Genomic DNA, 23,207 nt, shown 5'->3' with positions numbered 1-23,207 from the left:
AAAAAAAAAAAGCCTGAAAGACATGGGATTTTCTATGAAATAATATTTCAAGTTGGCAAGTTTTCATAACATTCCAAATTCTTTAGTGCTCTTTTCACTCAATCAGTATAAATCAACCTGTCAATCACAGATGAGTACTTTACATGGATCTAAACAATCATATTCAATCATAACATTTCATCCAAGACTGTAATTCACCAGCAGCTAACTGAAAGAGTTAACTAGGTCTCTAACACACGAGGTGCTAACAGTGTCTCTCGCTCAGTTCTGAGGTAATGTTTCCATTGGAACAGGACGTTATGGTGCCTGCAGTGTTATCAATCATTTTGAGCCCAAAAGTGTTTCCTTATGGGTGGTTACTTCCTTCTCTGCCCCTGATTCCTAATGAGCCCTCCCACTGTGCTGGGGTGCTAACGGACAAAGAGTGTATGCCTGCTAAACGGAGCTGCACTGGGTGCACTAGATGTTGCTCTGTGTCTATGTATAGTTTTATGGTCATCTTAACCCATTTTGGGGGAGGAAAGAGGCAACATTGCCATGCATATGACATCTAAAACCATTGTTTTATATTTATTAAACTGAGCAATTTTTGCTGCAAATCAAATACAATTACATAAAAAATAGTAATTGGTGTGGTATTGCTCATCACGTGCTGGTAGGTCAGGGCTTGTCTGCTGTCAGTCATGCAGTGGGAGGAGCGGTCTGGTGACGCATTGTGAAGATGTCGAAGCAGCCGATCGGTTGTATCAGTTGGCAGTCTGCGCTTGTGTGAACGGCAAAGGAGATACCAAATAATAGCTTAGCGAAGGATAGACACACAATGAAAAAACCCTAGTATTATAAGGAACGTGTGTTTAAAAATACAATTAAACCGCATTAAGATATCCCAGAATCTTCACCTACAAAAAACAAACAAACACAATTAAAATAAAACCGTGTTCTATATTACCTCGTCTTATTTGAAGTTGTAACCTATTAATTATCGGGTATTTGGGGGACTGTTCCTTCCACTGGCAAACATGGACGAAGAGAGTCACGGTAAGGATTTTGTTCTGTTAATAATTCTAGGGTTTGTTTGTTTGTTTGTTTGTGGGTGTTGCCAAGGACGGCGATACAAGACCTTTGTTGTGGAACAACATCAACAAGAGTACGTGTTGTTTTTAAAAAGACAGGGGTTCGTTGTTTGTTTATTCTATTATTTTACAATGTAATGGAAACTTGGCATTTTGATCATAACTGCGGGAAATTGATCAAACGTATATCTACAGAAACAGTCGTTTGTAGTTTCACCCACACTAGCTGGGTTGAGCAAGTAGACCGCGCATCTTTGGAATTTATACCAGCCGGTTCGATCTCGACCCCTTTTTTATGCAGTGTGTGCTCCATGAATCAGTACGGCTGTTTATTCAGTACACTTCTGTTCAGCATCTCTCTGTGCACCCAGAACTAATCTAAATGTCTATTTTCACGTTTGTACAGCAACAGAGTTAAAGTGCGTTTTTAGGATGAATTTGTTCGCGGAGGTTTAGCATCTGTATTTAATTAATATCGGGGGGGACTTGTGTTTTTTCACATTTGGTATTAATGATTTCGTCATCGTAGACATTGCTAAACATCGAGATTAATACATTATTTTTGTAGCAAGTAGTAGATTATGCGCTCATAAATGTTATGCGCTTTTTTCGATTCTTTATGTTGCATTATAAATTATACTGTAGTACTTATAATGCAGTACGGTAATGTTATTGTATGTGGCAATAATACGCACAAGGCACCATTGCTAAATACAGATTCATGTTTTTATATATTTACTTTAATTGATGCATAATGGGTTACAATAGTCCGTTTGAAAACCTAAGGTTAGTAATCATTATTGCTTTTCTTAACAATAGTATATTTAGACACAAGTATCTGTGCCCAAAATGAAAACACAATGAGATACAAGTAATAATAATAATAATAATAATAATAATAATAATACCAGGCAGAGCTGCAACAATGCTACACTATAATTTGTTCCCCTTAACAGATTTTAAAAAATTAAAAAATAATGCCAGTTCTTCAGTGACATGGCAGGCTCACAAAAGCTGAAATGCATGCTTATCAGAAAGGTTATAGTACCTCAGTTGAAAACAATCCGTTACAAAAACTGCACCAGAAAAGTAACACTGTGTTTGTGTTTAATTGACACTAAACAGAAGTCAGGCATACACTTTGATCTTGTGAGGCATGGAGAGATTTCTGTGAGAGATTGGGTTTCCTGTGTGATCTGAATGGTTCTACTGAAATATAAAGACCTCTCTTTTTACTGGAAGTGTTAAGTTATGGATGAGTTTTATCATAATTAGTCAGCCATGCCATTAAAAGTAAAGATTCCCCTATAGAAGATAATGTACTGCAAGCTGTTATCAGAGCTATGTGACTCACCATAGGGAAGTCACAAACAAAATACTTTCCCCGAATGGTCAGCTCAGCTGGAGACGGATTCAGATGCGAAAATAATGAACACTTTTGAATATTCATTTAGTTTTGGATTTGCATTTCTCCAACACACGGTGATGGAAGTTTTTTGTAAAGCGTCATTTAGGATATTCAAGGCCAGGGACATACTTTCTGTGAGATGTTATTGATTTTAAAACCGCTGATGATGTTTAGTAGTAGTGACTTGTGCTGTGGATTTTTGTGATGTACAGTAATCTTTGGCGTATCCGCCCTGACTGTTCCTCTGCCATTATCAACCTCTTCAGCAATGTTACTTTTATTATTGAACAGAGAAGATTAGTTCAGATATTGTAGGTCTTGCTGAAGTTTTCATACACTGTGTTGTATGTGCTCTGTGCGCTGCCGTTGCTGTTAGTGTCACGTGAGCTGTTCAGTGTGTTGACTTCATATGTAAATAAATCCTCTTCAGGGATGGAAATAAGGCTCCCATTGCATAGCAGTTTGATTCATTCCTGCTTTTACTGGGCGTTTAAGACACACCTGAGCTTGCTACATACACACTGGGGCTAATCAGGCTCATTTTAAAACCTGGAATGGGTGAAACTGCTATGCAATAGGAGTCTTATTTCCATCCTTGCTGATCGCCGGGGGGGCGTATCAACTTCAACCTCCGTCTCGATCTCCTGTCTGTCACTCAGCAGCGAATGCACGCACCCACACGGCAGACAGCTACCCTGTCACAAGCATTAATACCCTTTATCTTTCTAAACAAGGGATTTAGGGGAGCTCCCTAATAAAAGCTGAATCTCAAAACAATAATTGTGTGAATATAGTCATTTTTACAGCTGTGTATAATGGTATTTAAAACAGGATTAATTCGTCCGACTTTTTATAAATCTGCCCTTACTCTGGTCCCACCACAGTTGGACACGCGACAGATTGCTGTATTTAGCATCCCATTTCATCATCTGTGCAAAGACTAGCGGTTTTTTGTTGCTTTAAAAGAAAGGCAAATTGTGCAGCTTTACAGTGCTTCATGCTTTTACTATATGCTAAGTGTGTTCTCTGTGGTATCAATAACCCTTATTGTTTCTTTCAGGGAACAAAATCTATTGCTCACAGAACCATGGCAAAGAGTGTAAATGAGGCTGTACAGTATAGACACAGCTACTGTAGCATTCAATGTTGTACTATTTACAGCCTTATTCAATTGCATTGTGAATATCTTTTGATTTTATATACAATATCAAAATGAATTTAATAGAATACATTTATAATTTCGTCACCATACAGTAACCATAAACTTTTCTAATCCTTAAAAATGACAGTATGACTGCATGACTACAGGATAGTATATAGAAATAAAAGCCTTGGATCAAGTTGCAAGTGAACATATGGTAAAATCAGTGCAGTGGTTCAGTAGGTTACTTGCCAATGGCATAGAACATATCTGTAAAAGTAGCATGGATTAAGTACACATTCTACAGTTCTCCTGCATCAAATAATATATCTTGGCAACATGCAGCTATTTAACATACTGTATGTAGCTGACCGTCATATTTAATGTGAATGATAATAAAAATAAAAGGCTAGGTTTGATTTTTAAAACAGTCTCTCTTTCACAGTAATCCAAGTAGTTCAAGGAATCTGTAATACATTTGATCTATTGCTAAGAATTCTATTAATAGGGCAATTATCCCATTCTCTTGGCAGAAGGAAAAGGAAAAGCCTTTTTTGTTTTGCTAATATAAATTGTGCGGCGAGCATGATTTCCAGATTCGACATGTGATTCTTATTTGGTTACATCAGAAGTTGTTTTACATAGTTGTGTATCTTAAGGTATTTTGTGATGCACACTGTGAATACTGTACTGTTGGTTATGGTTCCATGCCCAGACAGATTCAAATCTAAATGAAAACCAGGAAGAGATACTAGTGAGTGATACCTTTTTTTTTTTTTTTTTTTTAGTAGTATTTGTGAAACCAAGCCCTAGTTTCTCCTCTTCACAGTACCCGTCATTCTGTGTTATGTTTGCTGTTGATGGGCGACTGCTTTGCATTCCTCTTATTTTCTTTACCGTAAACCTTCATCTTACTGTAGTCAGCTGATGTGCTGCATTCCTCTCTATAGGGGACAAGTTCAGCTCCCCTATTCCTTGCCTGCCTGCTTTGGATTGCAGAGGTGTGAGAAGTATCTTGCTTTCAATTACGCTTGATGAACTGGTAATATGCAATGTCTTGAAGTATTGTGTGTCGTCCAGCTTCTGATCCCATACCATGCCGTTTTGAAGCTGGGTATTTGCTACCCATGTATTTCATTGCATGTCCATATCCTGTATAATTTGAATTTGGATCATTTGAAAATGGTACGTTTTGTTGCATTGGTGATGTATTGTTTGGTCTGGGGAGCTTATTGCACAGAAGACTGATCGTGAAAAAGTCTCGCCAGTTATTTGATATTGATGATTTATCAGATGCAAGATGCTTTTTGCCTTGTCATTTTTTTTGTGGAATAGTTTTGTTAATAGGGTAAACAACCGATTGATGTGACACTCCATGGTCTCATGGTTTAAACTGACCGTGACATCTCTCACAAGCTGCAGGTTCTGAGTTTGAAAACTGAGCGTTTTGTATAAATGCATAGATGTTTTTAGAAGCCTGCTGTGACCTTTTCCAAAGAAAGTCTGGAACAGGACAAGCTTCATCAATCCAAAAAGTTCAGGGAACAAAAAGTTTTCCCTGAACCTAAACTAGCTTTGATTGAACAAAGTGTAGCTTTAGGGTATTTCACAGACAGTAGACAAATATGCAATAACATTATTTATTTATTTATTTTTTATATAAAAAGCAGTCTGAGCCAGACCAAACCTTAACTGTGTGTGTGTATATATATATATATATATATATAATATATATATATATATATATATATATATATATATATATATATATATATATATTTTTTTTTTTTACAACTTTATCGGTGGGTAGTTCCGGGTTGGCGACACTGACACTAATTCTTTGCAGATTGTAAGAAAGGAAAAAGCCGGGGGGGGGGGGGGGGGGAGTACTTAACATGTCCTGCTGAAGCTGCAGGAAATAGGTGTATCCCAAAATTCTGGAACATGCAGGACCAAGTTAGACTGACCATGAACCGCAGCACTTTGAAAAATAAAGGCTATATTTCATAGAAATCAAACTGGTTTAAAGGGGTTACAGTGTTATTGTATGTTTGATGGTTTTTGTACCTGGGTTTTGCTACACAGGGTAGTTGTAAGTCTTTGTTGTGTAGACGCTGCCCACCAACACGCAGGGTTCAAAGCTTCAATATTTAAAGGCTGTTAATAGCTTAATACTTGTACTTTTAACACCCTTGGTACCCCCTTACCCATGCTTTAAAATCACACACACGCTACATTTACAATTAAAAAATAATTAAAAAAATAAAAAAATAAAAATTCTCGCTCTCTGCACATATGCTCTTTCGACCCGCACAGATTAGACAGATTGGCTGTACTGCATTATTTGTGCATTGCTGCCAGTTCTGTTGATAATGCATTTAATTTTAAATCTAGTGATACTCCCAGAGCCAGATATTTACAATCCAATAACATATTAATCAAGTAATGCAGAAACAGATTACAACAGGCAATCGTCACATCACTTTAAAAGGCAGAAAAGAATCCCTACTGTAGCAAGCAGCTTTGTAAATAAATAGCCGGAACAGGAGAGAGGATCCCTTTGGGCTCTTCCATTCTAACAATAAATACTTAAAGGTCAAAATAAAATGGTTGCCCAACACATGTGTGGCTTCTTTTGGCTTGTATTTGTTTTTTGTAGCCACCTGCTAACATTGTAGCAGGAGGAGTTCAGGGTATGCATGCAGTTGTAAAGAGCAGTGCTGAAGGTTGCAGACAGGACCTGCTTGCTGGTGAGTTTAATCCTTGCTTTTCAATTTCTTTTTCATCCGTACTATAGATTTGTGTGTATTGATGGCTGCAGCCTTTAATTAACTCATTACAGGGACTACAGTATGTGTGCTGACATAAGATACAATTATAAATCAGCAGCTGTTTTTCGCTGGATTTTTTCTTCAGGTACATTTTGTGGGAATAGAGGGAAAACAAATTTGCAATTGCAGATAATACTGTTCCTGTAAAAACTCTTTACTGTAGGCAGCCTGTTGTCCTTGCTAATATTTAATGTACTGGTATAGAATAGTGGCGATAAAAAAAACACTACAAAATCAAAATTATGCAAATTTATAGAACAGGCTAAAAAGTTGCTATAGTGCAAAAAGTGCTCAGTGCAAACGTTTTGGTCACATGACCATCCTTTGCTAGCGAATGATGAACACCTGAGTATTTAAGATCTTAACGCAGTTAAAGATAAATATCAGGTGTTCAATTAAAGACAAAACAACATGTACACAGACCAATTAATATGTTAATATATTGTTATAGTTACTTTACTGATGCTGTGACTTCCTTAAACGAAGTGAACCCAGCGTGTGAATCTCACAGTTCGGACAGGAAGAGGATTTCCTCATCAGCTTAACAGCAGCTTGCTGATGCAGAAATAACATCAGTGCAAAAGTGGAAAAGATCTGGGATGATTGCAAGGAAGCGCCTGTTTCCGACTGTTGTAATGTTCTCAAACATGTTTTAACATTTGGACCCCTTTTCTTTCTTTTACTTTTTTTTTCAATTTTTCTACTTTTGTGGGCACTTGCAGTGGTCCGTAATTCAGTGAATCTATGTGCCCTCCACATTTTACCACTGAATAATGGATGCCTGTTTATTTAGTTTCTGGTTCTGTGTCAATGTATGTGTAGTTGGAGCCATTTGTTCATGGCACCAAAGCGAGTTCATGACGGTACAGATGTACACTACAGTTAGAAAACCACCCACGATTGAATTTCCTGAGCTGGGGTAATCTACAGCTGAAACCTTATTCTAAGATAAAAAAAAAAAAAAAGTGTACGTGTGTTGTCCCATTTGCACTGCAGTGGGACCAAATTTCCCTGGCCTCTGCATTGGGTTTGGGGGAGTATTTAATATAAATGTGTTTATTATTGTACTACAAAAATGATATTTATAATACAATACAGTTAATAAATAGAAAATTCCATATAGGCAATGCGATATGTTTAGTGGCACTAAACCGGTAGTTCCTTTATCAAGAGTCAAAAATACTGAGGTGCCAATATGTGTAACATTGCAGTTATGCTGTGGCTTGTTAACTCATTCTCTGTAATAACGCTACTTGGACAAAGATGATTTTCTAATTTCCTGAATGACCCAGATAAGACCATGGGGTTGTTTCTATGGCTAAACTGTATCTATATTTCAGTTTATCAATGCTCTAAACCAAATGTTTCCTTGTAAAACATTGTTCTGTTTATTTTCAAGGGACCCTTTCACCAGACCTCAAATATGCAGCCTGGAGGGGCAGTTTGGGACACTAGCTGTCTGCATTTTAGCCACATTTTTGGATAAATTAAGAAATAAATCTGTTCAACCCATCAGATACTTTTTTATATTTATTATTATTATTATTATTATTATTATTATTATTATTATTATTATTTTTACTCTGAAATAAATGGATCTGTATTGACCAAAATTCATCAAGTTTTCTTTGTTCTCTTTAAAAACAAACAAAAAAAATCATAGCATTGTATGAGAACAAGCAAAGAAAGAGATACAGTACATCTCTCATTAACCAGCTGGTACTGTCTGTGTTTGAGTGTGTGGTTTGCAAAGTGTCTGTTTACATTGGAGGAAGAACTTGTGTTGAAAATGTCCACTGTCTTTCTGTGGAAATGAAAGCAGAATATCAATTAATGATTTGAAAAATTATGAAATATGGAAGTACAGAAAAACTGGAAAATGTGTACAGTAACTTTAGCTAAAATGCTCATAAATAGTAGAAAATGTCAGTAGTTTCAGGAGAACACTGACCCTTTTTGTAACCACAGAAAACTGACAGTAATGACTTCCTCTCGAGTCCTGTGCTTTATGTTATAAAGTTTATTAGGTTTTCTGCATTACAGTAAATTAAGATTTTCTCAGTTACAGTAAATTGTTAGCACATGGAACCACATACTACAGCATTAGTTTTCACAAACTATATAGTATGTATATAAAAAACATATAGCCTAAATTGTTTGTAATTTAATGTAATATATTCATATGATTTCATTAGCAATAACAATACCCTGTGTACTTGCTAAGATGTATCAGCACTTGCTTACCAGTTTGTGGCTGTTATTAAAACAATTGGCAAATTTAATTCCCAAAAATGTAAGAACATTGAGGAGTAACTGAGGAGCTAGTCTGGTAGCCACTGGTGCTTTTCACCTGTGCTGTGCCCCATTGTGCGTGATCAGGTGTTTATCAGCTACTTGCCAAGCAGCTGCAACAGTAAAGGTCTGTTTATGATGAAACCATTTATTTCCTGGAAGAGAAGACTGGTATTACCAGACAGAGTGGTTTTTAGGAATGAAGGCTTTTCTACATATTTTCATAACCCTATCTGTAAAGAAAGATGCTTTTGTTCTAGGTTGTGTGAGACTCTGAAACTGGAATTGAAAAAAAAGGAATTGACCCCAACCCTGTAACCATATTTAGACATTGATTAAGCGTATGGGGAAATAGCAGACGTGTCGCATGTCAGTTTCAAACAACACCCTGGGCAAAATTCCATCGCTACAGTATGTCTAGTGCAGGGCTTCTCAAACTCGGTCCTGGTCATTTGCTTAATTAGACCTTTTTACTTTTTTTCAGCTCTTAAACAGTTGCAGATTTTTTGTTAGTTATAACATTTTATAAGTAACTTGAACTCTGCAACTGTTTAAGAGCTAAAAACAATTAAAGGTCTAATTAAGCAAATTATTAGTTTAATGAAGGGTTTAGTTAAGTCATTGAGAGCTCAGTTGGAATGAAAACCAGCAGACACAGGGGTCCCCAGGACCAGGTTTATTATTATTATTATTATTATTATTATTATTATTATTATTATTATTATTATTTATTTATTTATTTCTTAGCAGACGCCCTTATCCAGGGCGACTTACAATTGTTACAAGATATTACATTATTTTTTTTTTACATACAATTACCCATTTATACAGTTGGATTTTTACTGGAGCAATCTAGGTAAAGTACCTTGCTCAAGGGTACAGCAGCAGTGTCCCCAACCGGGGATTGAACCCACAACCCTCCAGTCAAGAGTCCAGAGCCCTAACCACTACTCCACACTGCTGCCCTATCCCATTTCTAAATCCCATTTTTCCACTTCATTATGGAATGTATTCTGCAGACTTCCATCAAGAGGTGAAATTAAATATTCAATCATAAGCCGCTGCAAAGTGTTTTTTACATCAATTATTCCTCTTCAGAGGACATGCCCTGCTTAAATAATCAACTGCAGTATCAACAGACAGCTGGCCAAATTGAAGTTCTTTGTTGTGAAGCTTCTTTTAACTTTCTGCTCTCAAGTCCAGTGGAAATGGCTATTTATATAGTACTGAACCTGGGTTTTCAAATAACCACACAAGTGTCTTTCTGTTGTACCTACTAATATTACCAGCTTTGGATTGCGTAGTCTCAAGGCAATATATTAACTTTTGAGTTTGTTTTTCATCATTACAGCCTATCCAGTGATATTTAACCTGGTATTTTATTCATGCCTACATCTGTCACTTTGCTCAACCTCGAGGCTTCCCTTATCAAATTGAAGCAATCACAGCAGTCATTTACTGTGTAATAATTTGGATGATCAAGAGTCAGTCTCATTCATGTAGTTAATTAACGTTTTTATGGGCTACAGTAACTGGCTGTTTTAAATCCAAGCAGTTTTAAAATGAAGACTTCCACAATGATAAGCTTTTGGCACAGGAAATAACATTTTTAAATCCATTGTCATAAACGAAGGTTTCAAGTGACTTTTCAGTCTGTTGCTTTTAATGCAAGTTACGTTCTGAACAAATGTAAGCTACAGCCCCCGGTAGTCTTCCATTTTAGAGTAAACGAATGGAACAACAATGAGCACATTATTGGTATCCTTCATGTTTGTAATTGTTGGCCATTTCTAGTGAAGCTGGCAGTACAAGTGAGAGGGATTTATTTAAAATTGAAAGGCTTTTTAGCCTGCACTATTATAAACTATAGTTTTAATACAGACTGCAGGGCAGTACAATAAGTAATAATGTATCTTTTATTTTATCTGCTGTTAAGTTATAGTAAAATCATACTGTAGCACCCACAACGTGTATCTGACCACAATGTTTTATCATTGCATGAAATGTGCATTGAACTTCTGTGACCACAAAGCTTAAGGTAAATCTTTAAATATAGAGGAAGCTATCCCAGACACGCTCAGTAAGAATGAATGAGCAGGAGGATGGTAGTGTCTGTAGGCACGAATTTTAAAATCTTCAACTGCTGTAGTGTTTGAAAATGACCCGCCACAACTGTGTATGCCATTTCAATTAAAAAAAAAAAAAATGCAAATAGATTTAAAGAAACAAGCTACAGTATAGTGCATACAGTAACTGGCAGCAGACATTTCAGTTTTATATAAAGGCTATGGTTTGTGTGTCAGTTTGATGGTTTCATGTTGGCAGTCACTATAAACGTTTTAACTAGGACTGAGTGATAAAACTGATCTTTTTTTTTTAATTTACTGAAATGCTTTTACTGCAAGAGATGCAATCATTATTTCTAGCGTTTAGATTAGTTGTAGCATGTACTCCAGCAGTCAGGAAGGGGTCACCACAGCACAATGCCGTGTACTGTAATGCTGCAGTAAACTTTCCATACACACAATATGTTTTTATGTATTGTACAAAACTGCGCATTAAACGATCATGATCTCAAATTACCCAGTGTTTCTGATGTCTATCTTAAAAGCACAAGCCTTTCTTTGTGATGGCTTTTAACACATAGCATGGATTGTTTTGTGTTGTGTCCAGATCAGTGAAGCTGTTTTTCTTGTTGGCTAAGTGTAGGAGGATTTCTATTGAGTGCACTTCTAGCATAATGTATGAGGCCGGTTGTACCAAAGGGGCATGCTTCACAATAAATCTATTATATACAGAAGAAATACCCCATACCATTGTTTGAAACTGCAGAATACAGTCATCTAAATAGAAAGAATGTTACTGTGCAGTAAGTCGAGGAAGTGAACATACACTAGTGGTCATAAAACAATTACATTTTGAAATAGATGCATTTGTCTAGTGGCCGGGATAGTTCAGTTAATTGTACAGACATTAGTATTCAGGAGTTAATGGTATGTATTGCTTTTTTTGTTCTGAAATGGCTTTGTTAAATTTGAATGCTAAAGTGTTTGTAACAAAAATGTAACATGATTTTAAAAGGTTATCAGGCAGCTGCACTATAACACTTCACACAGCAAAAGATACGGAAAACATGACCACCTAGGATGTAGAAAATGCATTAATATGCTTCAACAAAATTTCAACATGACCTAGTTCACCTGCCTGGTTTTAATGCTTAATGTAATTGTCTGAACAATTTCTAAATTAGAATTCGCAGGACTGCCAGACAGGCTGAGCATGTGAGCAAAGTGCTGGTGGTGTTTTGGGGTTGGTGAAAACAATTCATGGCTGGATGGTTTACATTAAGCATAAGATATCCTTTTCTTAAAGACTTTAAACATAGATGTACATTGTAAAGTGAATGGAAAGCTGTCTGGAATCAACGAATAGAAATGTCTAACGTTCATTTTTCCAGATGCTTGCTTGCATTTTTGGCTCCAGGTCCCTGCTGTAATTTTTTAAGAGGACTTGAAATTCAATTTTGGAGTAAAAAAAGAAACGCAAGTCCTGGAACTAAATTTAATGTTGTTTTAACTAGGGGCTTCCATCAGTTTTACAGATTAAAAAGTTTGAGGCTAAATTAAGTTTTACTGTGAAATGTCTGACTGTTTTTTTTTTTTTTTTTTTTTTTTTTTAATTTATTTATTTTTATTATTTAAGATATTTTTTTAATATTCTGATACAGTAAATATTTTGTTTTCATTTTTAGTGCCTGAAGATCTCTCTATAGTAGAGAGGGAAGAACTGACAAATATACGACGTCGAAAGAAGGAGCTTTTGGATGATATTGAGGTAGGTATAGAACGGTAAAACTGAAAGTGTATTTTTGCTTGTATCTTTTTAAGTGATTAGAAAAGTTTTCAAGAACATTTCAGTGGCCATGTGATCAATTATGGGCTTGTTGATTATTTTTGGTAATCAATTTAAGAAGATGAAAAGGATACAGGCACCAATGGCCATTCTAGAATCTAAAGTGCCAAGTGGGGTTGGCAGTGTTGCTTATTGTATAACTAACGACTGTGTAAGGAAATAAGTTTGGGTGTTTTCCCCTTTTAGCGTTCTGATTCACATCATAGTACAGTGCTGAAGAATGAAGTGTATTTTTAATTCCTTTGCAGAGGCTGAAGTTTGAGATTACTGAAGTTATGACTGAAATTGAGCACTTGACTTGTGTGGGGGAAAGGTGAGTATTCAGAAAAGAATATATTTTGAACTTCAGATACAATACTCTCTGTCATTGTAATCTTTAATATCATTTTAGATGCATGCACACACCCATTCATGTTTATCCTTGCACAAACATGCACAAACCATCTGCCTGTTTGGATAAAGCCACTATGAGTAAAATGTATATTGTTTTAATTTTTAAAGTTGTGTTTGAACAGATGCGTCTAAATATTTGCTTCATATATTATAATTTGCTCGTTTGGTAACAATGGGTACTGTATTTGACTGCTTCAGCACCTGCTCAGACATTGTAACCCTAGTGCACCTGGCTCTAGCCAAGGCAAGTTGTGTTTGAATTACAGTTTTCAAGCTCAGGTGAGTTATTGTGCTCCTGGATTGCTATTGAGAGGCAAATTGTTTTACTGTTACTCTTCTTTGAGAACCTTCAGCTGCTCTGATCTGCAATCAGTAAATGGACCATGGTCTGCAGATGTGAAAGTCTACCAGCTACTGGAGAGCTACATTTAAAAAACTATACACAACGTTTTAATTTCAAACCAGATGTTGAATTATCCCAGCAGGTCAATACTGACTGATATTTTATCAATACATTTAAAAATGTTGATCTTTTGAGGGGCAGCATTGTAGATCAATATGAACCTTTTATAACTTCCGTGGTGCAGTTTTAAACAGGTCAGACTTCTTTAATCTGCAATGCCTGCTGGCTTGAGTACAGGAGGGATTGTTTTAATCTGCTGGGTCTGCCAGAAGAGAACCGTGTCTTTACTAAGGGTTTTATTCTCATCATTCTCTACAGCAAAACCACACAGAGAAATAAACAAATTGCAATGGGAAGGAAGAAGTTTAACATGGATCATAAAAAGGTAGATACGTACACTGTTCAACAATTGCACTTTTAAACTTGGTCAGCGGCTGTGAAACCTAATTCCATGTATTGTTTTTGCTTTGATGGGAAGTTTAAATTGAATTTATGAAATGACATTCAGCACCAGAATGAAGTAATGACATTTCACGTTTGATAGATATTGTGCCACGTGTGGGGAAAAATGAAAGTGCGATTATCTGACACCATACCAAGTGTTGCAGAAGCAGTTCTTTGACACAGTTATTTTATGATCAACTCATTTCATGACCTTTCAGAGCATGCATGTTCACAGAACATATCTAGCATCTTAAGCAGGCAGTTTTGGTTTCAATTGATTCATGAGATATGACCTTTGATTACTATACTGCCATAAGGATGGATAAGGATCTCCTACCCACTGGGGAAAATCAAATTGAGAATTTTTTTGAGATGAAGCAAGCATGGAATGTCCCAACCTCAGTTTAAGGTTATGTTGTTTTTTTTTTTGCTATATGGAAACGATATGATAAATAATAAAATTGTCCAGCTTGTTTATGATCTATGAAATATAAACATGCAATCCTGCCAGGCCTCTCCCCTAGCCACTCCTCTGAGCTCTCCAGTGGCACCTACTGGTAGAGATGGGTAGAGCAGCCTGTTCAGTAATACTGAGGGCATCTATGGCCTAACTATTTCCACTCAAGTCATGGGATTGGCTATTAAACTGGTGTCGCAGGACGCTCTTCTAAATGAGATGATTCAACTCAATGAACTTTTCCTGGCTACATTTTTATTGCTGAGCTCCTAATCAGCTTGATCGTTGTCTGGTAGAAAGTAGTTTTTTTTTTTTTAAATATATAAAACAAAAAAGTAGACTGTCATTAATCCTGTACAGTACCTTCAACAGTGCATGTCCTATCTTGTAAATGTTCCCAATTATATACCCCTCCCCTGGGAAGATGTGTTTTTCTGATTATGATGTTATTGAGTCAACATCACATTTTAAAACTTTCCATCTTCACTGTTTACATAGATCTTTTTTTTTTCCCCCAGGGAATCAAGTTTCTTCTTGAAAATGACCTTTTGCAAAACACAGCAGAAGATATAGCCCAGTTCTTGTATAAAGGGGAAGGGCTGAACAAAACGGTTATCGGGGATTATTTGGGGGAGCGGTGAGTAAGAGGCTCTTCATTATACGCAGTATAGACCTTTTCTCTTACTTTTAGGTGGTGTATGACACACGTCCAGCTCCATGAATTTTGTTAATGGCTTCAGGAACTGAATTGTCTGGATTCATTGAGCAAATTGCTGAACAGTTTCCACAGCTGTTCAGATCTTTCAAAGAGAAGATGTTTCTTTGGAAAGAAAATGAGCCACCTCTGGAGACAGCAGCTTATAAACACCCCCCCCCCTTTTTTTTTCCTCCACAAAATTGGTTAATTGTAATACAATTTAAATGATATTCCTGGTTTTATTTTTAGTTTAAATTAGGCAGAAAGGGCACTGCCACCATTATAACTGTGTCCACGTGCGTGCGCGTGCGCGCACGCACACACACACACACACACTCTGAAACCTAAGACTACCTTAAGCAGATTTTGATCTGAATCTGATAAAAACACCAATAATTCTAAAATAGTAATGCATTGTTTACCAGATAATGTCACTGGTTCAATTTTACTGGACTGGTATATGTGGAGTGATAATATTCTCTACCAATTGAACATGTAAAGACCTGTGCCTCTTACATTATGCTATAAGTAGATGAGGTTTGGTTGTGTTTATGTAATTACTGTAAACACAATAATAATAATTGTACTGGTCATACAGGAGGTATTGAAGCATGTCATTGTGTGTAATTAGGAGGTTATTGTGGAAGGCAGTAGAGGCGAATTGAGTTAAGTGATTTCATGAACGATGTTGAAGTGAATTTGTCCTTCCTTTCCTTGCTATTATTGTTTTTTAATGCATATCAGGATGTATTGATTAAAGGATCATCCAGTGGTGATAGAAGGATTTTCTTCCCTTGAATTCAATTTACTCTGCCTGTCCAACATTGATTTAAGTAATTTAGAGTTCCCATGGGAACCAGTTCTACTTAACATATTTCACAAAGTTGCTATTTAATAAGCGTGTCAAAAGCTAAAATATGTACAGTAAAATATATATAATGTTAGATGTGTTTTTTTTTTTTTTTTTTTAATAGAGACGACTTTAACATTAAAGTTCTACAAGCTTTCGTGGAGCTTCATGAGTTTGCTGACCTCAATCTTGTACAAGCCTTAAGGTATGCCATGACATTTAAGTTTTAGAGCTTTGACAGTGTAAGGGAAACTCAACTTAACAATGTTCTTTAGCACCTGCTGTACAACAGTCGTTAACAGTGGTGACCTCACTGACGCGGTTTCTCGGTAGAACTAGATGTTTTAAAGACTACTGCAATAATCTTTTCTACACAGTCTGGTAAAAAAAAGAAAAAAAAATGTGGCTTAAGACCTCAAATTTAAAAGTTGTAAGTCTCATCTATTAATACAAAGAGACCAGGATTAAAATTGAATCTCACTGTTTTAAAAATTGTTAGAACTGAGAAATCTGTGTTCACACACTCAGCGTGCAGCGCTCACAGCGTTGCTTTCTGTGGAGTATAATTAGCAGTGTGAAAAAGGCTCATGAATTTGAAGCGGGAGCAAGCAGCAGGAAGCAGAGCTGTATTTAATAGTCGGGTGGGGAAAGCTTCATTCTTAACATGTTGTTTCTGCAACAGACAGTTTCTGTGGAGCTTCAGACTTCCTGGAGAAGCACAGAAGATTGATCGTATGATGGAGGCATTTGCCTCCCGGTACTGCCAGTGTAACCCTGGTGTCTTCCAGTCTACAGGTGTGTAAAACACATGCTGTATGGTAACTCATCTGCTGTGCTGGGTTCAGCCTACAGTATCTCTACATCACATAAAACTTTCTTTTAAGTATTGAAAGCTGAAGACAGTAATTTCTGTGACTTCCATCCCTTGGCTTGGGATAGTTTTAAAACAACAAGAGCACAGCTCAGATTGTTAAACTTTGATTTACAGCCCATCACTAGTGTTCGGCATATGAGCAAAGCAATGGAACAAATCACTTGTGGTTCTATTAAAGACCAAGCTTTATTGAATAGAATTGGTCCTGACGTCTGCAGGCTTTAATGGGACTGGAGCTGTCTGCATGAATTGACTGAGTAAGATAAAACTATGCAGGCACAGTTGATAGCTCGGTGGTGCTGGAAAAAAGTATGTCAGCAACAAACAATAATGATTTCTTTAGGGCAGGGGGTTTATGGGTTTGTATACATAGGGCTTGAGTTTCTAAGCTTTAGCTCCATTGCAAAAGGATATGGATGCCCGTAGGAATACTAGAAATATTCAGCTATTATACAAGCGATCCCAATGTTTCTTTACTTTTGAGAAAGCTTAGAAACTGAGCTCTAAATATCTGTTCGTTCTTCCATCTGTTTCAGACACATGCTATGTCCTTTCCTTTGCCATTATTATGCTGAATACGAGTTTACACAATCCCAATGTAAGGGATAAACCAGCAGTGGAGAGGTTCATTTCTATGAATCGTGGGATTAATGAAGGAGGGGACCTCCCAGAAGAGCTACTCAGGGTGAGTACAGCACCTATCACCTCCTTCTTAAACTACAATTATGAGTTTTTACTTCAGTTGTGCTCCTGTTTGAACAGCCAAGCATTTGTGGAAAACAATCATAAATATTTCAGACACAAATGTTCTGTTTGACGTGTGGGTTTGTGACTTGTTCCTCTCTTTTTTTTTTTTTTTTTTTGCAGAACTTGTATGATAGTATTAAAAATGAGCCATTCAAAATCCCAGAAGATGATGGAAATGACTTAACGCACACATTTTTCAACCCCGATAGGGAAGGTTGGCTGTTGAAACTAGGTTAGTAATTAAATCAATAAAAACATTTAAATGAAAAGCCTGATGGTATTGCTGTAATAAGTATATCTACCAAAAATACCCAAATCAAGTCGACTTGCTGAAATCAATAGTTATGCAATACGGAATCTATTTTTTATGCTTTATACAATACTACAGTGCAATGCTTTTTTATTTTAAGTAAAAAAAAAAAAATCTGCTTCATCTGAGTGACGGGGAAGACTTCGATAAAAAAATATATATAATATTTATGTAAGGAATTTGAAATGTGATTCAATACCTGTGTGTACTCAATAGCTGTGTGTACTCTACTTATAATAAGGTTTACAGATTCAGTCTAGAGACCCAAGCTCACAATTGGTGCAGAAGCAGCCTACAGTATACAGTCTATGCAATGAACTGCAGAACAGATAGCAGGGAAGCATACACTGTATACAGGCGCTACAGCATGCTGAGAAACTATGTACCATCCTTTTTGATGTCTTGTATTTATTTATTTTTAAACTTTCTTCAAAAGAAGCAATGCATTTATCTTTTCACCACATTTGTTTTTCGTGACCTTTCTATTTGTCTGTGTTTTTTTGTTTTTGCTCGTTTTTTTTATGAAGTGGTTTAAATGTGACTTCTTGTTTTCCTTATGGCCTATGACCTATCACCTTTCTGTTCTATGACTGGCTGTCTCTGCTTATTCTGCGCTAGGAGGTACGTACTGGGATGGCTTCCAGCCCCTCTCATCCTGTTTCTTTTCCCTCTTCATTTTGATCTTTTGTTAGTGTTGGTTTCTTTAATAAACATTGTAAATGCAGTACAGAGCCTTGCACTTAACTGCTAGGTTACAGTAGGTTCAGAGGCAACCATGAAGAGCTTAGCTGACTCAAGCCAGCACATTCCTGCAGCCACATGTAATGTCTATTGCCTAATTTTAAAATCACTGTTAACTAGTTAGTATATTATTGCCTCTTATTAATTAAGTAATTATTATTAATTGGTCATTTAGCAGATGCTTTTATCCAAAGCAACTTACAGAGACTAGGAGTCGAACTATGCATCACAACTGCTGCTGTAGAGTCACTTACAATAAGACCTTGGTTTTACGTCTCATCTGAGGAAATGGTTTGGTTTTACTGTGTTTCGTATTTTCAATTATTTTAGTTTTTCACATTTTTTTTAGGGGGGGGGGTGGTAATAAAATAAAACTTGATTTCCCTTTCAAATTGTTCAGATTCTCATAGTTTTTAACATACATTTAAACATGCTTATCATGTGTTTTGTTCACACAACTCTTTAAAGATGTCTCTGGTGGTTTTGTGAAGTTACAAAAGCATTTTGTGGCAGCTCCACCCTCAGACCCTAAAACCACATATAGTTATGTTCCATGTATTCATGACTGGACCATCCTTGACTCATTTGGGCTTCCTGGGGTGTCTGTCAAGCAATGCTTACCCTCAAGGCCTGGCAAGCCCATACCTGTGGTGCTAAAAAAGGTTGCATTGTGCTATTATACAGCATGTCACAATAGTTTGTGTCAAAAGGCTAAGTGCTTAATTGGGTTTCAGATCAATATGTTCTGTGAAATCACAGAATACAGTAACTTCAAGAGACTTTTTGTGGCAATGTTGAAATTAGGTCTGTCACACAGTTTTTCCAGGCTGGCTCAGGTCTTAGTAATTAAGTGGAAGGCATTGTACTATACAATGTATATTGCCCTTTTCAATTTTATGTATTGTTACTCCCTTCAGTAGACAACAAATTAGATAATATGTCACACTGACATTTCAAATAACCCACAACAACTGTCTAAAATATGTGTTCTTGGAAAAGGAAAACTTGATAGTGCCTTGTGATCTCCAGATTGGTGCTTTGAACTTTGGAAACATATTTATAGTTAAGTTAACAAATTGGCTCTTGGGTGCTTTCTGCATGAGAGCTGTGTGACAGCTAGAACATGAATCTCTCTAAGAAATCTGGGACAGATCTCCAAGGCCAGAGCTCATTATGATTTGAAGCTCTCTTTAATTTTATTCAAGGAATGTCTGGAAACTGTTCTTGATATTGGCCTAACTGCAAAATGAACACATATCATCTTTCTGGGAACCTACCATTATTCCTATATCCAAGAAAAACATTGGATTCCATGTGACTTCAAAATAGTTCATGCTGATAAGTAACATGATACATGGTTAAAAAGAAAAGGGTTTGGATTTTGTTTTGTTGAATGCATCACTGCTTCTAGCAAGAAAGGGATCTATGTATATTTATGTTTAATCTTAGTTTATGTGATTTTGCGAAAGACCAGATTCATCATCACCATAAGGATAATAACACTAAGCTGCTTTTTTTTTTTTTTTTTTTTTTTTTTTTTTTTGCCTGGAATAGAGTATTAGGATGGGTGTGGAATTAATAACATATTTTTAATGTTAATGATGTTATTATGGTTTAGTGCATGCAATCACTCATGAATATCTGCATTTTTTTAATATGTGTTATATGCACATTCCTTCTGCTAACATAAAAGGTTTACTAGCAACATTTGGCCATTTTTAAAAAAAAAAAAAGCTTTTATAAGGGGAGTGGAGGGGGGCATAGGAAAAAAAAATCATCAGGACCACCCCGTCCCGTCCCGTCCCCACCCCAAAAAATAAAATTTCACTATTTTGTTCAGACAGTACTACATTGTATCCTGTTTTGACGTCTCGTATCATTTCAAATGACCTGGCTATAGATTTTGTCATGTCTAAATTAATCCTGATGGGCTTTTCATGAAAATTAACTTTTTTTGAAAATACTGTACCTAGATGAATCCTCTTCCACACATGCAACATTTTTGTTCATCCTAATGCTAATAAATGTTTTTCAGGGGGAAGAGTGAAAACCTGGAAACGAAGATGGTTCATTCTGACCGATAATTGCCTCTATTACTTTGAATATACAACAGTAAGTTTTTTGTGTTGTTTTAAATTGGTATAAATATCATTGTAAAATAAAATGTATTGTTGTATTGACACACTGTACCTTTTATATATAACAGGACAAAGAACCAAGAGGAATCATACCTTTGGAGAATCTCAGTATTCGTGAAGTGGAGGACCCTAGAAAGCCGGTAAGTTCATTCTTCGTTATAGTTGTTTAACAATATGGTAGAACACACATTTCTCCACGGATTGTGTAAGATAACTGGCTGATAGTTCTTGGAACATTCTACTGCGGGACCAATTAGGTGCAAATAACTTGTTTTCAAGTATGTCCCAGGAGGTATCATAAATACTATAGTGGCTTGGAGAATACTTTACTGCTCTATAAAGTCGCCCACAAAACTTGTTTCTTAGGCTAATCTAATACATGTACATTTAATTTACAGAGTTGTGTAATACCATGTGTCCCCAACATGGATATGTAAGGAAACTCTCATTAATACAGAAGTTTAGTCATTTTTAATATTTTCTGTATCGTTGTTCTACATGCTGTTTTTATCATACTGCATTCCATTGCGTTACAGCGGTGAATTCTGGCTCTGAGAAACAACCAAAACTAAAATTGATTAGCAGATTTTTAAGATAATCCAAGTTGACATTGAGCTTTAAAGAGGTTTTCTTTTTAGAACTGCTTTGAGCTCTACAATCCTAACCACAAAGGCCAGGTGATCAAGGCGTGCAAGACAGAAGCCGATGGCAGAGTGGTGGAGGGGAACCATGTGGTGTACCGGATATCCGCACCAACTCCTGAAGAAAAAGAGGAGTGGACCAAATCCATCAAGTAAGAAGACGGTTTTCATGAAAACCGCTCTCGGCAGTCCTGGGAGTGAAATGTTCTATAATTTTAAAACGTGTAAAACTGCGGGTAAAGCAGCAGGCGATATCTTAATGGTCAAGGGGAATAATTATGTTTTGGGAAATGTAATAAACTCCCCACAATTCTAAACCTTGGGATGTTGGGATTAATATTAATTTGTATTTATTTAATGACTTTATTTTCTCATGTTTCTCCTTTTCAGGGCAAGCATCAGCAAGGACCCTTTCTATGACATGCTGGCCACCAGGAAAAGGAGAATCGCCAACAAAAAGTAAAGTGAACTGAAGAGGACAGTTCAGCAGTATTTACAGTTAGGTTTCAGAAGTGAATGGATTTGTTAAGGTAACTGGGAGAGGGAGCTGCATGTTCATACCAGACTGATTCTGGCAAGTGGGGGACAAAACAAACAAAAAAATAGCCCCTCAATTGTGGTGTGTTCTGCAAATATAAACCCGTGAAATAGGGTCTTTGTACTTTGAAGAATATCTGGCCCTTTTTTTATTTTGAAAAGGCAAAGAAAAAAAAAATGACTACATTGAAGACAAACACTGTTGAGCAGTGATTGAATCTTCTGTTTAAGAAAAAGAAAAGTGCTTTTAAATAACTTATGCTGTAACAAAAACAAAACAAACAAAAAAGATGCCAATATAGGTTAGCAAATGTCAAGATGTCTTGGGGACAGCCAGGATATGAACTGCAGATAGCTGTGTAATCACCCTTGTTAGTGGCAACGTTTAGTTACACAGTAATTGACACCTAATTTGCATTGTCACTGGTGGCAAAAGGTGTTTTTTTTTTTGTTTTGTTTTTACACACCAGTACTTCAGGTGCTGTTTCATCTGTTTTTTACTTATGTTTAAAATGTAACATTAAAAATTCAAGACAAAACTCAATAGTGCTTTCAGTCAGCTGGCCTGACTTTCCATTATTTAAGGAAAAAATAGCCTGTTTAACACACTACATAGTTCAACACGGTACCAAACAGTAAATTAAGCTTTTCATGAATCCCATCTGTAAATGGCAGCATGAGTAGTAGTCAAAGTATCAAGGCAATGCATATGCAATCTAGTATTTTCATAATGTATTACTGTACTGTGTATAAAATGTGCTTGCTGCCAGAATTTGTGTATTTTCGATCAACAGCTACAGTAATATTTAATCAGTGCTTATTTCTTTTTTATATTTATTTTTTAGTGCAATTGCAAAAATATTTCTATTTGTAACTGTTAAAAAATGTAGATTAAGTTATGTGTAAATACTGTACAGATTTGTGTTTTGGATTTCTGTGTTTTAATGCATGTGAAATCGCAACAGTAGCTTGCATCAGTAAATAGCAAGGGGACTACATGATGCAAGCTTTGTACAGAATCTTTTTTTTTTTTTTTGGAAGGGGTGTTAATATTTATAAAAATACAAAACACACTGACATATGTTCAGTGCATGCAGTTTTACATAAACAAATACACATGTCCTCAAATGTAACACATATATATATTGCACTTCCTGAACTGTTTTTGATGGCTTTTTTGTTTGTTACAATGATTCAATCTTGCTATGTAAGTGTGTAAAGTCTGACATATGATAATTAAAAGCCATCGAATGAGATTGCTGAAAACAAAAACTTTTGGTTTGTGTTGACTTTCTCTGATACAAGAATGGAAATATAC

At 36.2% G+C, this 23,207-nt stretch overlaps 1 protein-coding gene across 1 annotated transcript; it reads left to right on the top strand.

Moving 5' to 3' along the window:
- The first annotated feature begins 624 nt into the window (after positions 1-624).
- Positions 625-23,161, top strand: LOC117418176 (cytohesin-3-like). The gene is made up of 13 exons (XM_034030850.3): positions 625-1,038; positions 12,497-12,579; positions 12,906-12,970; positions 13,772-13,838; positions 14,873-14,991; positions 16,026-16,106; positions 16,584-16,696; positions 17,312-17,460; positions 17,643-17,754; positions 20,609-20,685; positions 20,780-20,851; positions 21,350-21,504; positions 21,743-23,161. The coding sequence occupies exons 1-13, from the start codon at positions 1,020-1,022 to the stop codon at positions 21,813-21,815; spliced, it is 1,185 nt and encodes a 394-aa protein (XP_033886741.1). The 5' UTR covers positions 625-1,019; the 3' UTR covers positions 21,816-23,161.
- Positions 23,162-23,207: the final 46 nt, after the last annotated feature.

The sequence above is a fragment of the Acipenser ruthenus genome, chromosome 13 (assembly GCF_902713425.1).
Source record: "Acipenser ruthenus chromosome 13, fAciRut3.2 maternal haplotype, whole genome shotgun sequence".
NCBI lineage: Eukaryota > Metazoa > Chordata > Actinopteri > Acipenseriformes > Acipenseridae > Acipenser > Acipenser ruthenus.
The sequence above is the reverse complement of the archived record's forward strand: the minus strand, read 5'-3'. Positions and strand labels throughout refer to the sequence as shown.

What these genes read in the sequence shown, in the direction of transcription:
- LOC117418176 (XM_034030850.3), top strand. An exon ending in TTGACTTGTGTGGGGGAAAG is followed by an intron (nt 12,971 to 13,771) that starts GTGAGTATTCAG and finishes CATTCTCTACAG; the next exon opens with CAAAACCACACAGAGAAATA. An exon ending in AGGTTGGCTGTTGAAACTAG is followed by an intron (nt 17,755 to 20,608) that starts GTTAGTAATTAA and finishes AATGTTTTTCAG; the next exon opens with GGGGAAGAGTGAAAACCTGG.